Source organism: Plectropomus leopardus, chromosome 12, assembly GCF_008729295.1.
Source record: "Plectropomus leopardus isolate mb chromosome 12, YSFRI_Pleo_2.0, whole genome shotgun sequence".
In the NCBI taxonomy this organism is placed as follows: Eukaryota; Metazoa; Chordata; class Actinopteri; order Perciformes; family Serranidae; genus Plectropomus; species Plectropomus leopardus.
This window is the reverse complement of record NC_056474.1, coordinates 27,905,718-27,921,657: the sequence shown is the minus strand read 5'-3', so window position 1 is coordinate 27,921,657 and position 15,940 is coordinate 27,905,718. Positions and strand designations below refer to the sequence as shown.

Genomic DNA, 15,940 nt, shown 5'->3' with positions numbered 1-15,940 from the left:
TTCTTTCTTTCGTTTTATTCATTTATTTTTTGCTTATTTACAAGTAATTTTCTTGTGATGTTTTTACTAATTTCTTGCCAGTTTTGGGCCATTTCATTTTCTGGAACCGCTTGTCCTCGTAAGGGTCGCGGGGGGGCTGGAGCAAAAGGCGGGGTACACCCTGGACAGGTCGCCAGACTATCGCAGGGCCGACACATACAGACAAACAACCAGTCACACTCACAGTCACACCTAAGGGCAATTTAGAGTCACCAATCAACCTGCATGTCTTTGGACTGTGGGAAGAAGCCGGAGACCCCGGAGAGAACCCATGCAGACACGGGGAGAACATGCAAACTCTGCACAGAAGAGCCCCCGCCCGGACCGAACCCCGTTCCAAATTTGGGTCTCTCGAACCAGGGACCCTCTTGCTGTGAGGCAACAGTGCTAACCACAAAGCCACCGTGCCACCCCCAATTTTGGACCATTTCTTGTTAGGTCCCTCACTGCCTTCTTCCCGTGTTTTTGAAAGAGTTAACTTAAAAAGAAAAAACATATAGTCCACTTCTTTGATTTAATTTCATCTTAAGGTCTGTGGTGATTCAGGTACTCCAAAACAGTGCTTTGCTGGCTTTTGTGCTGCAGCTGCGTGCTGCCATCAGTCTGATTAGCTGCACCTCCGTGCTCAGCTCATAGGTTGTAGCAATTTTAAGACTGTTTGTGGGGCCCAAATATACAGAAATATTCAAATAAAATAGACAAAAAAATAACATGTTTATACTGAATGCAAAAAACTGCAATGTTTTTTGCAAATTGTTTTTTGCCCAAAACTGTATGGGTCCAGCATAGGCTTGTCTGAAAGGGGCGACTCAAAAATTTAGCCTTACTGATTTAGCTCCCTCCCTGAGAAGCTAGCATAACATGGATGGATTGACTGGATTCCTCAGGTCAAGATACCAGTACAGTATCATCAGCTTTAAAACTCAGCCCGGTGCAAGCTGTTAACGAAAGGAAAGTTGGGCAATGATTAACATGATAAAAAAAAAAAACATGATTACAAATTATGTATGGACCCTAATTGCATCACAATTAACTTGTTAATGCTGACATCCCTAAAAACTATACTCATAATAAACCCATGGGCTTAGCTTCATCACAGCCATGAATGTCATTTGCCTATGAAGCAAAAAAAAAAAACAACAACAAAAAAACCCTTTTTTTTTTGGCTATAGAATATCTATGGATCTAATATCTAAGATCTATGGGACCATGAGGGTTGCGCACTAGACTTACAGTGGCATCCAAGAGTGCCTGAGCAGGTTACTTCCACTCGCAGAGTGACTGACTTCCAGTTTAGCACTTTGCTAACTTGAATGGCTGTCTAAACAATGTAATTGTGCAGCTCTTATTGTGCGCTCCAGTTGAACTGGGAAGTAGCAATATCTGAGTTCCTAGTGGGAATTTATAACTGAAACGCCCATGAGGTTGGACCTCCCATTTGGAAACTCGGAGAAACCTCGCCAACCCTGAAATCAACATTCATCATGGCTGCTCAGCATGTGAACAGTGATAAACACTCTGATAATACAACATTTTGAGCCCCACTGTATTATTTGTATCACATTAAATCAGCTGTACACATGGTACTGGTCATCTTCTATCGTTAGACATGTTATTACGATGTTAAAATATTGTTGTTATTTTAACTGGTATTGTTAACAATGGCTAACCCTGGTTTTGTTTGCTAACAATGACTTACCCGTGGTGATTTTAATGCGAACATCCAGGGCATTCCCACTTGTGCTGCTAGAACATGGTCAACGTCACTCCCACTTCCAACCTCCAACTTCTGATTTAATTGGAACGAACCCCAAAACTTTCCAAATGTTACAGAACTGGATGACTTAAATCTAGATAATGGCATGAGTCTTTCTGGGCCTGTGGGCATCATGTGACGGACCCAGACAGTGTAATTCCACTCTTGGCCACTATGTAAGATTTGCTTCAGAGTAGGGTTGCAAATTGTAAATACTTTCCATAATCGGTAATCAGTAAAAATTAATTATTGATTAATTATTATTGAAAAAAACATAAAAACTTTGCTTATTTCAAACAACACCAAATGCGTATTATCCTCAGTCAAAGCTCACAGCAACATATTGCATATATTTTGACAGCATTTAGCCTATCAATTAATTGATTAAATTTCACATATTTGTTTAAATTCGTAATTGTTATCACTTCCTTCCACAGTTGCCAAGAAAGAAAGAAGGTTGGGTCAACTTACTCACTGGCTCATCTTACCCCTCTCTCCCCTATCCAGTTCTCTCTATAAATCCGTGGTCTGTATGTAGATATAAAAGCTCAATCTAAGGTAATAAAAACACAACCATTGCATGGTGATCATAAACAAATGAAAACATAGTTGTGAATATTAAGTAGCATTTCTGCCAATAGATTTCCCGAAATTCTACATGCTGGGTCTTTAAGAATCTAAATATGCAGAAAGTCCAAGTGGATTCAAATGTATTCTTAATCTGTTTAAAACTTTCACATTTTAAAAATGACAGTAGATTAATAGAGTAAACTGCATTTCTAAAACATTATTTTTAATCAAATTTAAATTTTGATAATGCTGCTGATTGTGTGACTCCCTGGAGGGTAAACTTGGACAATCCTTCACTGAATGATACACGCACGCATGCACACACACACACACACACACACACACACACAGCGAGCGAAAGGACAGTTTTCAGTTGCCTCAGCCAGCTCTAAACGGGCGCAGCTTTGTCAATGAGCGTATATCTTGTGAGAGGATTAATGCAGCCGAAAGGTGGAGGAAAAATATTGAAGGTTTGTAGCGGACGGGAGAATAATCCTTTGAGCTCCTGGGGAGACAGACAGAGAGGGAGGAAAATGTCGAACTCTTTGCTATCGGATTTGGCGCATTTTTGTGAAGAACTGATGGGCTGAAGGACATTTCCCCAATAAAGGGACGTTTGACTTCAAAAGTGTTTAATGGCATTATTTGAGACACAGCTACAAAGCCTCAGGGAACAGAAATGGTGCACAAACTTCTGCTGCCCATTGGTAAGTTCACAGCTGTTATCATCTTTGATCATGTAGAATGTTTGTGGAGGTATCAAATTACATGCTTTCAAGAAAAAAAAGAATATTAGCCCTAAATTTAACCTTTGAAACCAGCAATTTGGCTTGATGTCCTTAAAAAACATTGGGGAGAAAGCAATGAGCACCTATCAAGAAATGGCACAAAAACTAGCAAGACATTTAAAAAAGTTAGAAGAAATAAAGAGAAAAGAAAGAAAGAAAAGTTTTTCTTTTCAGTCAAGAAAATTACCTTAAGAAATTGCAAAAAGAAGATTTTTTTTCTTCCTGTAACATAATTTTAAATATAGAATTTAAAAGATTTATAAAAATAGTTTACTAAACCTTTTTGGATAATATCTAAAAATGTTCCCACGAGTCATTCAAGTCATTTTCTTCTCATTTTTTTCTTTTTTGCACATTTCTTGTCAAGTTGCTCATTGCCTTTTTCCCATGTTTTCAAAAGAAATCAAACCAATTTTCTAAAGCTCCATAGATTTATATGCTTATGAAAATTGTTTCAATGCAGTACAACAAAATTTATATCCATTCAGGTTCTAAAAGGTAAATAATTATATAGTCACATAGTGTGTCAATGGTCTGCTTTTAACATCTGGTGCAAATAGCTGTTCAACAATTTTATTTCTTGTACTTTTTTTCTGTTCTATCACCCCTCTTCAGTATTTAAACATTTGAACCCTGAGCAAATTGGTTTGATGTCTTTCAAAAATGGAAAAAAAAAGCAATGATCAACTTGACAATACATTTTTCCAAAATTGCGAGGAGGTAGGAGATTTAGAAAACTATTTTTTTTAAAAAACAACCTAGGGAAAATATCCAGAGAACTATTTATCATAATTATATATTTACATAAATTTTACAGCATTATTCTAATTCTTAAGCAGTTTTTTAGGTCAAATCCTTGTTTTATTTGTTGTTGTTTTACTTGGTTTTTCACTTGTTTTTTGTTTGTTTGTGTGATGTTTTTTTATTTTTTTGGGGGGGCTAATTTTCAGGTAATTTTTTTGTACTTTTTACAATTTATTGCTAGTTTTGGGTCATTTCTTCTTTCTTCTTCCCATGTTTTTGAAAGAAATTAGGCATTTGCCCGGGTTTTAAAGGGTTAAAGACTATATTTTTAAGAGGTTTAGATTTCTGATAAATTGAAAAAAAGAAAGAAAAACCATCTTTAATCTCTTCTCCTCTCAGCTTTAGCAAGCCTCGTCCCACCTGTGCTGTCAGGTACCAAAATAAAAGCTCAAGGTATTGTATCACATCCTCACTGTTCATTCTTCACCATTTTGCATTTTAGGACTTACAGTATTATCTGTAAGTGTGGAGGAAGTATTTTGTTCCTTCTCTTTAGTTAAAATACCACACTTGGAAAATACTTTGTTCTGTTAAGTCCTGCATTGAATATGTTATTTTGGTAAAAGTTTAATCAAGAACATGTACTTCAAGGAAAATATCAATGATAATGGCGAAAAGGCTAAAATAAAAAATAATGGCAATGCTCTTCCACAAGGATTAAAGTGGACTGAAATATCGATAATAGCAAATATAAAATAGCAGCTATCAAACAAGGATAAAAGCCAATAAAATAACTTATAAAAGCAAGATAAGTTAAAAGTCAGAAAGCTATGACACCGCAAAAAAATAGCAGGTACATGATAAAAGAATAAAATAATAAAATCACAATAACTGCACACCAAGACTCGCTAGAACTGTTAAAGTGCCAAAATTGAGCGGGTTGCTTAGCAAGTAGAGCTATGGAAGTTGGGAAGAAGGAGAGCTTGTAGCAGTTACTTAAAATTTAAACTTAAAGTATTACTTAATGATTCTGCAGAAAACACTAAATAATATTCACAAATTAAAGAACCAATGAATTTTCTGTCATTCACCTTGTTGATTAATTGACTAATCATTTCAGTTGTACATGTATTAACTGTTGGGTAGTGTAATCTAGGCCTACATAAAAATCATTTTATAAACTCATCTTATGCTTTTTATGCAAAAATCTTACTTTGTAAAATAACTACAACTTTCAGATAAATTTAGTAAAGTAGAAAAGTACAATGTTCTCTGAAACGTAGTGGATTAGAGGTATAAAGTGGCATGAAAAGCATGAGTCAAGTAGAGTGGTAGTTCAGACTACGGAGTGTATAGTCTTGATCAAGCTAATTTGAAAAATTGCTTTTATGTGTAAAAAAATAAAATGCAGTTTATACAATCTTTGCACATACTCTCAACTGCATTTTGAGACTTTTAAAGGTAAGAAATGCTAAAAACAAACAGCTCTCCAACTGAACTTCTGACTGTACAATGTCTGCCTGTGTTTCCAGTGAAGAACAACTCAGGTGTGACACCAGCTGGGCAGTGTGGGACCTGGGTAAAGGAGCCTGATGGAGGGTTTTTCACCTCCCCTAATTACCCTGAGAAATACCCGCCTGAGAGGGAATGTATCTACATTATAGAAGGTGCGGGCTCTCCATCCTTTCTTTTAGCCTTTTCCTCACTTTCCACTCTTCCTGCTTTTATCTCACCTGTTCTCAACCTCTCCTCCTGCTCCAGCCTCCCCTCGACAGTGCATCGACTTGTTCTTCGATGAAAAGTATTCCATTGAGCCGTCCTGGGAGTGTAAGTTCGACCACATCGAGGTCCGCGATGGACCCTTTGGTTTCTCGCCCATCATTGGTCGCTTCTGTGGGCAGGAAAGCCCAGCGTATGTCCGCTCAAGTGGGAGGTACCTGTACATCAAGTTTGTGGCTGATGGTGAACTGGAGGCCATCGGTTTCTCTGCCCGGTATAACTTCACACAAGGTGAGTGATGGGTGATAAGGTAAACAGTTTAATAGGCCATTAATGCTACAAAGGACTCTACCGGAAACGCATCCTCATATATATTAAATTGGTAAATACACAGTTGCTCGGTGGAGCTGAATTGCACTGTGCCAAAAGATTTACCTTTATTGCTTTCTCTTTTTTGCTGCGGTGGCACTCATGCTGTTTCGTCCCTAGACTGCATGAAAATAATGGATGCAGTCATCATGACATCACCCATTGATTTGTGGAGTGTTTTGAAGCCTCAATTTGGCATTTTGGCCAATTTGTTTAAATCACATATCGTGTGCTAATAAAATCTAAATGAATAAATAACAGCATAAAATAACTCAACAAAAAGTTAAGGGTAAATTCTTAATATCCCTTATGTGGCAATAACATGCTTAAATAGAAATGATATTGTATTCCAAGTCTTGGTCAACATAGTGTGCACTGATCCTTTCAAATTACTGCAGTTATTAAAGATGTGTGTAAGCACATGTTGTTAAATTAATTCTCTCCTGCCACCAATGATTAGTGGAATTAGACAGGAGATTAGCATTTGGCAGGGGAGACTCATTAAACTTGATGTAAACAGAAAAAAGCTCGTTCTGATCTGCCAATAATTAAATGTATCAACTTAAAGGGGCCCGCGACCCTTACGAGGACAAGCGGTTATAGAAAATGACAGAAACTTAAAGGGGTACTTCACGCTTTTAGGATAAATGCATTAGTATGCTCAGTAAGTTGTTAACTCTGGAGAGTAAGGTAACCATACTGTAAAATTTTGTGAAATGATAGAAAAAAAGTCTGATATTTGCAGAAAAATAGCATCAAACCTCATATGCACAGGAAAACAACATCAGCCCCTGCAGCAATATCAAAACTTGAGTGTGTGGGAGGGACTCACAAACTGTAGGCTAAAACTGGAACATCCCGTGCGGATAAAAAGATAATGTACATGATGCTCTATCATGTCAAGAAAGAAAGAAAGAAAGAAAAAAAGAAAGAGGGGTGGTTGGGTGGACAGAGGGATGCAGATTAATCTTTGCCCCCCGTCAGTGTAGGTGGCCTATAAAATCTGCCGTTAATGAAGCCTCTGCCTCGGACTCCCTTAAGCTGCTACTGCGGCTCAGCACTGACAAGCTGTATTCCCCTGAAGACAAGCTTTCATTAACTTTGTGTGTGTGTGTGTGTGTGTGTGTGTGTGTGTGCGTGCGTGCGCGTGTGTATTGAATAAATGCTGCCCTCCTCTTCCCTCGTCAGCTGCAGCTGGTGTGCCTGCACTACAAATGGAAATGAGAATACTTTCCCAGCAGCATGCCACCAGACCAGTATTAAAGTTGCACGATGTAACTTTTTGACCTCATATGCACAATTAAAAACTACACTACCACTAGCCTTTAAATTGAAGGATTCGTGGGTTTCTCTGCGGTATTGATCTGGTGCATATCACAATGTGGCACTGGGAAATACATGTGTCAGTTGTGCATGCAAATATGTGTTTCAATTGGACTGTATGACTGGCCGAATGGGGCACAAACTGAGAGGGAGAAACTGTGTAAAAGGGGTAGCCAGTTTGGCATGTGGCAGGCGACAATGTCAAACTCGCAGCAGGGTGGTGGACTAGGAGAGAGTGCCAAGGAAAGGAGTCGGAAGGCTTAGAGTTGTAGTAATACTCCAAACATCACTCCCTGCCAGCCAGACGTAGCGCCAGCTGGTACGATAGAGGAACAACAATTTATCAGAAATGCAAAATGAAATGGATAAATTATCGTATTTTCCACTTTTTTTGCCACAGTCACTCCTATAGAAACTGATAACAGAGACTGACCTATCAATATAGACACGTAGATATCACATTCCCAGTGTGACGCCTGTCTGCACAGCTGCATTATTGTAGAGGTCAAACTCTACTAATAAAGAATTACATGTGTCATGAGAGATGCAGATTTCGCTTCAGAATCGACTGTTACTCGCTTAATGAACTGATTTTCATGAAATTTGTTTTTGTTTTAAACCTCATAAAGTGAACATGATAGTATTTACTTGTTTGAATGAATTTCAGCTACTGGAGGCAATCTGATCAGCTTTATGACAAAACGGTAATCTTCTGAATAGCTGCAAGACTGGGACATGCAGGCTCTTACTTATGAATAAGTGACATTTCTGACATCCCGCGCTGGTGACATAATCAAGTTTCCTACCCATACACACATCCGACCAATCATGAGCAGCTTCATTGAAGGCGAGCACACCGATTGGCACTCACAGTTGTCAATCATTACGTCAAATCCCCTTTTTATTAAATCAAATAAATAATTAAAACCAAACTTATTGCTTTTTCACTTAAATGACAGAAAGCACCTTTAAAGAAATTTTTTGGCGTGTACTGTGAGGTTTTAGTTTGCCCCACATCCCGTTTGCTGACATGGAGGGGGTGGGGTTTATGACCTATACTGCAGCCAGCCATCCGGGGGTATGTGTCACAACCTCTAAAAGATCACCAGCGGGGACCCAGCGGGGGAGCCAACATGGTGTCTATGGCACATTGTTTTGGTTTTTGGCCTTGCATCGTTATTGACCAGGTTTAGCCTGACAGTTCTCATGAGCAACATTTTTAGGTGCTGTTTTCAGTGACTGTTGAACTTATTGTATATGGACACAAACATTACAGCAAATGAATGTTAATGTTGTTTGTAAATGCTGGACTTGTCTGTAAGAAACTGCTAACAAATTAGCCATATAAAGGCATTATGTAACTTTTTGTTTACAGCTTGTTTTGTTGTTTTGCTTTTTAGAAGGTAGATTTATTGTTCATTTTTTAAACAAAGTTTAAGAAAAGACAGTATAATTATCCTTGATCCTGCTACTTCTTTGGAGTTGAAGGTTGAGTTGATTAAAATCAGCATCTACTATGAAGATTCAGTCCGGTTGCTTGGTGATATTGCTGCTGATGGCATCGTTCAATTCCTGCAGTACATTTTTTTCCCTTAGTAACAGTTTGTGAGTCATGGGGTGGATAACTGATCTGTCAGGGCTGATCAAATTTATGGATGAGAGGAGCAGCTGCTGCGAGTGAATGCAGAATGACGGAAAGTTTCGCTTGCAATGCATGTAACATTTTGCTGCTCCATCTGTGCCCAGAGTACATTCTGTGCTCCGAGGGTGTGGTGCAATGCACAAAGGTGTATGTATTTCAACAATCCTCCTAATAAAAAGACGCAGCTCCAAAAAAATCTAAATTTCTATTTAAATCTCTTTGTGGCTGTGGATATTTTAATTTACATTCATGTATATGTACGTCTGTGTGTTGTATTAATCTTTTTTCGTTGATTGAACAAAGATAAATACAATGTCAGTGTTCTTGTTTGTACCATAAACCTTTAAGCTGAATAACAGTAGCAGAGGATTTACTTAAACCATCCTATATGTTGCTTTCATCTCATCTTACTTTTTTTTCATATTGGGTATAAAACCACTGGGAACACACACACACACACACACACACACACACACACACACATAGGAATGAATGTGAATAATCTGGACAACCCTGAAGCAGAGGCACAGTTAAGAAACATGAGAGGATTATTAAGAGTCCTTGTTGATTTGAGCCTCCGTGGAGTCCATCACCTGCTCTCCTTACATCATAGCTACTGACCAGTTTATTGCATTATGAATGACAAAAATTTTTAGAATTAGGGATATTATGGTTTTTTAAATTAACTCACTCTCCAGTCCACCCCATGTCTTTTAAAACACCTTTTTTAACCTGTACTTGATTTAGGGACAGTTGTATATGCTGTATTATTTAGTATATTATTTAAGTCTCTCTCATATATTGTCAAACTGGTTGCTTTGGTAGAATTTAGAAAACAAAAAAGTAACATTTTTATCACAAGGTTGCCACTGCTGTTGGGGCCTAATCTGTCTCGAACTAAGCCGGTACATCAGGATTAATAATCCACCTAGCAAGTAGATTCATCAGCACAAAGGTTTAGAACACAATTTCTCTTCCCTTTCTAATGTGAAGTGTGTGTTTTTCTTTTTTGATGAAGGGCATAAGGGTTTCAGGGGAGTTTAAATGAGGGCGGAGGCAATGTGCCCGGACACAAATGATGTAAGCCTTGGCCAGCTGTGTTTTTATTTTGTTTTGCAATATGTTTTGATATTATCATTTTCATTCTGCATTTTAGTCTTTGTCCTAGATTGTTTTCTCTATCCCCAGACCAAATTTGTTGCAGTATTTGTATTTGTATTTTAAAATCTGGGGCACAGATAGCTGGCAGCAAATTGAACGGATGTATTGTATAGTATCTTCTTCTCAAGCTGGTGCGCTTGTGCTTGTACTAGATGGTACATGGAAAGAGAAAAGTGGAGAAAATGTGTCAGATATGTGCATTTCTGTTCCACCTCCAACTCACTGGCCCTGCTGCTCAAAGTTTTTATGCCTTCGTGGCAACAATGGCTGATGCTAGAGGCATTATATATTTGGGGTGTCAGTCCCATTCTTTTAAACACAATATCTTAAGAATACCTTCAGGGAATCTTGTCAGTTGTGGCACAAATGTCTACTTGGACTCAATTATGAATTGATTTGGTGGTCATACATCAAAGGTCAAGGCCACTGTGTTTTCCTCTGCCTCATTCTTGTGAATGCCATACCTCAAAAACAGCTTGAGGGAATTTTTTCAGATTTGGCACAAACGTTCACTTGGACTCAACAATGAAGTGATGAGATTTTGACCATGTGTCAGTCTCATTATCGTAAATATGATTTCTCAAAATTCCTCTTGAAGTAATGTCTTTAAATTTGGCACAAGCGTCCACTTGAGCCAAACTTGTGTTTTTGGCCCCTGTTTATGGAAAGGTTTGAGTAAGTGTTCCAGATATTTGTTTCTAACATTGTTATGTTCTGTTTCTAGATCCAGAGTTCCAAGGGCTTGGGGAACTGCCAGCTCTGCCATGTGAGTATTCAACTTGTGTTATTATGCCACAACAATTTTGCAGGTCAGCAGCTTTGACTCCTGCTGACCGCTAATGGTAAATAACGGTTTCATACAACTACCTATACATTTTATATGTGTCTGACTTCTCATTTTCGCTGAATGGATAATTTTGTCAAATATCTTTCTACAATTTCACATTAAGATTTTAGGGTCTGAAAACTTGCATTACCTTAACTTAAAAATTTTGTTATCCACAGTTTGTGAGTTTGAGCTGAGCGGGCCAGAAGGCTTTGTGGAGTCCACCCAGATAAGTGGAGAGGGCCGGGCGCTGGCGACTGAAGCTGTAGACTGCAGGTGGTACATCAAGGCTCCACCAAGAAGTAGGGTCTGTATATGTCGCCAGTCTTGTTATGTGTTGGCAGTGGTGCTTTTTGTCAGTTGTGGTTGGCACTTATTTATTTTTTTAAATGACTTTGACTTTAAGGGAGTTGGAAAGGTTTGGACCAAATCTTACTACCATATCCAAGCAACACATCCTTTTTTAAAAGAACTCTAACAATTGATTAAAAGTCATTTTGTCCTTCTTTACATTGCAACGCTTAAAGCTACAGTTGGTAACTTTCATGAAAATAATTCTGTGTCTAATTGAAAACTGTCAACATATTCTAAAATTAGAACGTGAGACAGATAGTCTGTGAAAAAAATTATGTCCTTCTCCTCTTTCTACCATCTCTAATGAAATTTGTTAGAACTGATTGCAACACAACAAAAACGGCCAATCAGGCAGCGCTTATTTGTAGGATATTGCATGTACCATTGTTGAAAATATGTTTCTGATTGTACCCATATATTATAAATAACAAATCAGAGGTATTTCCTACCTTTTATGAATCCCTTATTTTAAGGCAGTAGGCTGACACTATACCTGTATCTCATGTTATGTACAGTACCTACATTTTTACAATCTCCAACTTAAAAATGACTGAGTTCCATAAATGTTACGATTACCCATTCAGTTTTACCACTTTTAAAAGTTCTCTTTTTCATCTACTGGCAATGCTTATGTTAGCTAAAATGCTTAAGTGTTGGAATGAGACAAGAAGCTTTATGATTGAAACCAAGATAATTATGTTGCCACTGTGTAAAAATCGATGTAAAAAAATGTGGCATATTCTTTTCAAAAGCATTGGAAGAAAAATTTCCCTTTCTGCCTTTTATGTACAGATCTACATGCGTTTTCTCGAGTACGAGATGCACAACTCGAATGAGTGCAAGCGTAACTTTGTTGCCATCTATGACGGCAACAGTTCAGTCGAGCACCTGAAGAATAAGTTCTGCTCCACGGTGGCCAACGATGTCATGCTGGTGTCCTCTGTTGGTGTGGTGAGACTGTGGGCGGATGAGGGAAGCAGGAGGAGCAAATTTAAGATCCTTTTCACAACCTTCCATGAACGTGAGTCAGTCTCCATTTTTCTGCAAGCTTTTTTTTGAAGATGCTAGCCTCTTCACAGTTAGTGTGGAATTTTGGTTACTTCTCTATAATATGTACAGATCAAATGTACTTTAGTAGACCACTGCTTTTCATGGCACTATCAGGTAGACAATACAACGATATCTTGGTTAAAAAAAACACACAAAAAAACTACTTCATGTGGCATTATCCTAGCTGTAAATGCTGAAATGTCTCAGTAACAAAGCAAGCACTTTTTCAGGCGCTATCACAGCAGGAAACATAGCAAAATTTGCATCAGGTGTGAAAACTGTACCAAATCACTGAACTGAACTGCTATTTAATGCAAGTAGCAGTCAGTGAGCAGCGTTGCAGAGGCATTTCTCATCAAAAATGTTGAGATCAAAGCATTTATTTATTAATCAAACTATTTAAAAATGTATCAAATTATACTTTAATGCTGCACTAATCAATATTCTATATTTAGACCGAATCAAATGACTAACTGCAATGTGAAAAGGCACAGCAACAAGTGGCAGATGGACCAAGTTAGCAATTAGCTTATGAACATAAGGGAACATTTAGCTGCTAATATGGCATTATTTATTATTTCTCACAGGAGATTATGGATACCAAACAAGAGTTAAAAGGGAACATTAACTAAATTAAGAATTTCAATATGTTATTTCCGTGACCAAGGAAAGTTTAATTAGTATTTGGGGACATGAGCTACTGTCTCTCAAAGCCAGAAACCAGAGAAGGAAGTCTTAAAATTATGTCATCAAGTATAAAGTCTGGAGCTGCTCCATAGACAAATTTTTTTTTTTGTTTTATATATATCCAAATTCACTTTATCTGTTGTAGTTATTACAGTTGTGAAACAGAAAGTGTGCCCATGTATTCATCATGTTCCTCTGGCTGCTCTCAGTGTCATCTTTCACCATTATCTGTCTATGAGCAGCTTTAGAATTTATACCTTTTGGCATCCCAAATTTGAGTTTTAGCACTCCAGTTTGGGGATTTAGAAAAGAGTTCATTTTTAGTGATATTTTGGACTGTCTTAGACCACAGGACTAACATGTATGAATTTTGAAAATGGATAAAGTTTTCTTTTAAAAGCAAAGTGAACACTGGACCTAGATTCTTTACGTGACCAGAAACCACTACTCCAAATGAAGGTGGCTCAGCTTTTGCTCAATGTATTAATAGGCATAAGTTCACTTACGTGTTTGCCATAATAATTTCGTAAGGTGATAATATGTCAGTGTTGTGCTTTCAGCTGGTTGCTCTGCCTCCAAGTGGCAAAGCAAAAAATAAACCCCCCAAAAAACTATGATTAGAAAACCTTACATTGGCGCCATCTGGTGATGACTAACATTACAGTACAGTGTGGTAAATAATAAAAAATTCTTAACACTGCATAAAGGTGAAATATTACATACTTTTAGAGAAAATCATATTAAAATTGACTTCAATGTAGTCAACTGTGTATGACTCCTTTTCATTATTGTTTTTCAGCTCCGTGTGATGGAGGGACTTTCTTTTGCCACAGCAACATGTGCATCAACCACACCCTGGTCTGCAACGGTATCCAGAACTGTGTTTACCCATGGGATGAGAATCACTGCAAAGGTACCCTGCATGAAACAGAGGCAGACAAGCAGCTAAATTGGCTAAGTTGGCTAATGCTGAACAGAAACTCATTCTTCTCCATGTTTCCTCTCTAACTAGAGAAGAGGAAAGCCAGTATCCTGGACACGCTGGATAACACTAACCTCACTATTATCGGAGTGACCTGTGGCCTGGTTGTCATCCTGCTTGTTATCTCTGTCATCATCCAGGTCAAACAGCCTCGCAAGAAATACATCATCCGCAGGTGAAATTTCATTCATTTCTTACCCAACGCATTCTCCCCCCTTTATACCTACATACATACAAAGATCATGTTCCCACCCTCTAATAATGTCCCTAAAGGTGGATGGACAGTGGAATGGCTTGTATATGACTGTTAGCGGTCATAGTTTTAAACACCTGGTTAATATTAATATATAATCCAATTCAGTTTAACTAAATCTATGTGGTTGGGTTTAGGCAACAATCCACTGTTTGTAGGTTTAGAAAAACTTTCTTGGCTTTGGTAACAAATCCCATGAGCTGTATGTGACATATGTCACGTGATGTATGCGACATATGTCATGTGAGATATGTCACACTATGTTACATTAGATTAGTAAGAAATGGACTTATTTAACTTCATTACATTGTTTAAATACCTTAGTGTCTCCAAATTAATGCAAATGCTGCTTTGTGTCTGCTGGATCAATAAATAGACGTCTTTTTGCTTAAAAAGTTTAGGTAGTGTTTTTGTTGATGTTCAATGTTGTGTTTTCAACTTGTTCTTCTGCCCCCAAGTGGCCAAAACATAAATATAAAGCCGCTTTGTAAAAAAAAAAAAAAAAAATCTAAACAAGGGCTTAACATCAACCTACTGGTACCAGTGTAACCACTTCATTTTGGCTAAAATGCAGCGTGTTGCAGCTTAGCTATTGTGTACATGATTTAGTAGAAATGGTATCATTATAAAATGCAGTTTCAAGTTGTAAATATTTTAATGAATGTCAAAAAACAAAAATCATTTGTCTTTTTTTTTAAGGGCAGAAGGAAATTCACTTATTTTTGTGTATAAGAGCACAGATCACATGCCTGCAGGTTCAGAGTGCATACTTAGACAATTATACACACGTCAGTGACAGCACACCTAAACTCAAAGTTGACTGAGGTTGAAAATCAGTTTAACAGAAACTGTCAACCTTTTTGTGCTAACTATCTGTATCATATGTGTTTGTGTTTGTCTTTTTTCCTCTGTTTAACACACAGAGACGACTTTGACCCTGCTCTCCTCCACCCTGGTTTCGAGCCTCCTCACTACGAGCTCTGCACTCTGCGCCGTGCCCCCTCTGGCGACCTGACTGACGCCGCCCTCGCCGAGGACTTTGAAAAGTTCCACAATCTCCGCCGCTCCTCCTCCAAATGCATCCGTGACCATCACTGTGGCTCTTTTCCGGGGAGCGTGCACGGCAGTGTCCACGGAAGCCGCAGCAACTTGAGCATGAGGGACGCTACCATAGCGGCTGACGGGGGGGCTCTTGTGCCCCCGCCGCTCCCGCCTGTCATGGTGAGCCAGCAGTCGCCACGCCTCTCCCATCACACCACACCAGCAGGTCGGAGGAGCATCCTGGTGATGAAGCATAGCTACTCTCAGGATGGGGCAGAGGGGTACAGGGCGGAGGAGGATGATGATTTGATGACAGACGATGGTCCCACCACCAGCCAGCACTACATGCATCACCATCAGATGCACCATGGCATGCCAGGGCTGGACCACACTGTCCACCGTACACTGTCTAATGACTTCTGACTATTGTAAGGTGACATTAAGAAGGAAGTGGTGAATATATATCATCACTTGAAGTCTTTATCTGGTTATGTTAAAAATCATGAAATTTAAACTCCTTTGTAAATTAGATTTCAGTTTAACTTTATAGGAATTAAATATCCAGCATGAAGGATTTATGGGGATATGCTGGCAGAAATAGAATAAAATGTAATACGTATGTTTTCTTCAGTGCTT

The 15,940-nt window shown here is 38.4% G+C and overlaps 1 protein-coding gene across 1 annotated transcript; it reads left to right on the top strand.

Annotated features, from left to right (window-relative positions):
- Window positions 1-3,044: 3,044 nt before the first annotated feature.
- On the top strand, window positions 3,045-15,727 carry LOC121951880 (neuropilin and tolloid-like protein 1). Its single transcript, XM_042498368.1, has 10 exons — window positions 3,045-3,072; window positions 4,297-4,350; window positions 5,430-5,564; window positions 5,659-5,907; window positions 10,836-10,877; window positions 11,117-11,244; window positions 12,084-12,312; window positions 13,828-13,941; window positions 14,041-14,185; window positions 15,187-15,727. The coding sequence occupies exons 1-10, from the start codon at window positions 3,045-3,047 to the stop codon at window positions 15,725-15,727; spliced, it is 1,665 nt and encodes a 554-aa protein (XP_042354302.1).
- The last annotated feature ends 213 nt before the right edge of the window (window positions 15,728-15,940 follow it).

Bases quoted from the DNA above. Each gene is read 5' to 3' on its own strand.
- LOC121951880 (XM_042498368.1), top strand. From the start codon at position 3,045: ATGGTGCACAAACTTCTGCTGCCCATTG. The intron at 4,351-5,429 runs GTATTGTATCAC...CTGTGTTTCCAG, and splicing joins TACCAAAATAAAAGCTCAAG to TGAAGAACAACTCAGGTGTG. The intron at 5,565-5,658 runs GTGCGGGCTCTC...CTCCTGCTCCAG, and splicing joins ATGTATCTACATTATAGAAG to CCTCCCCTCGACAGTGCATC.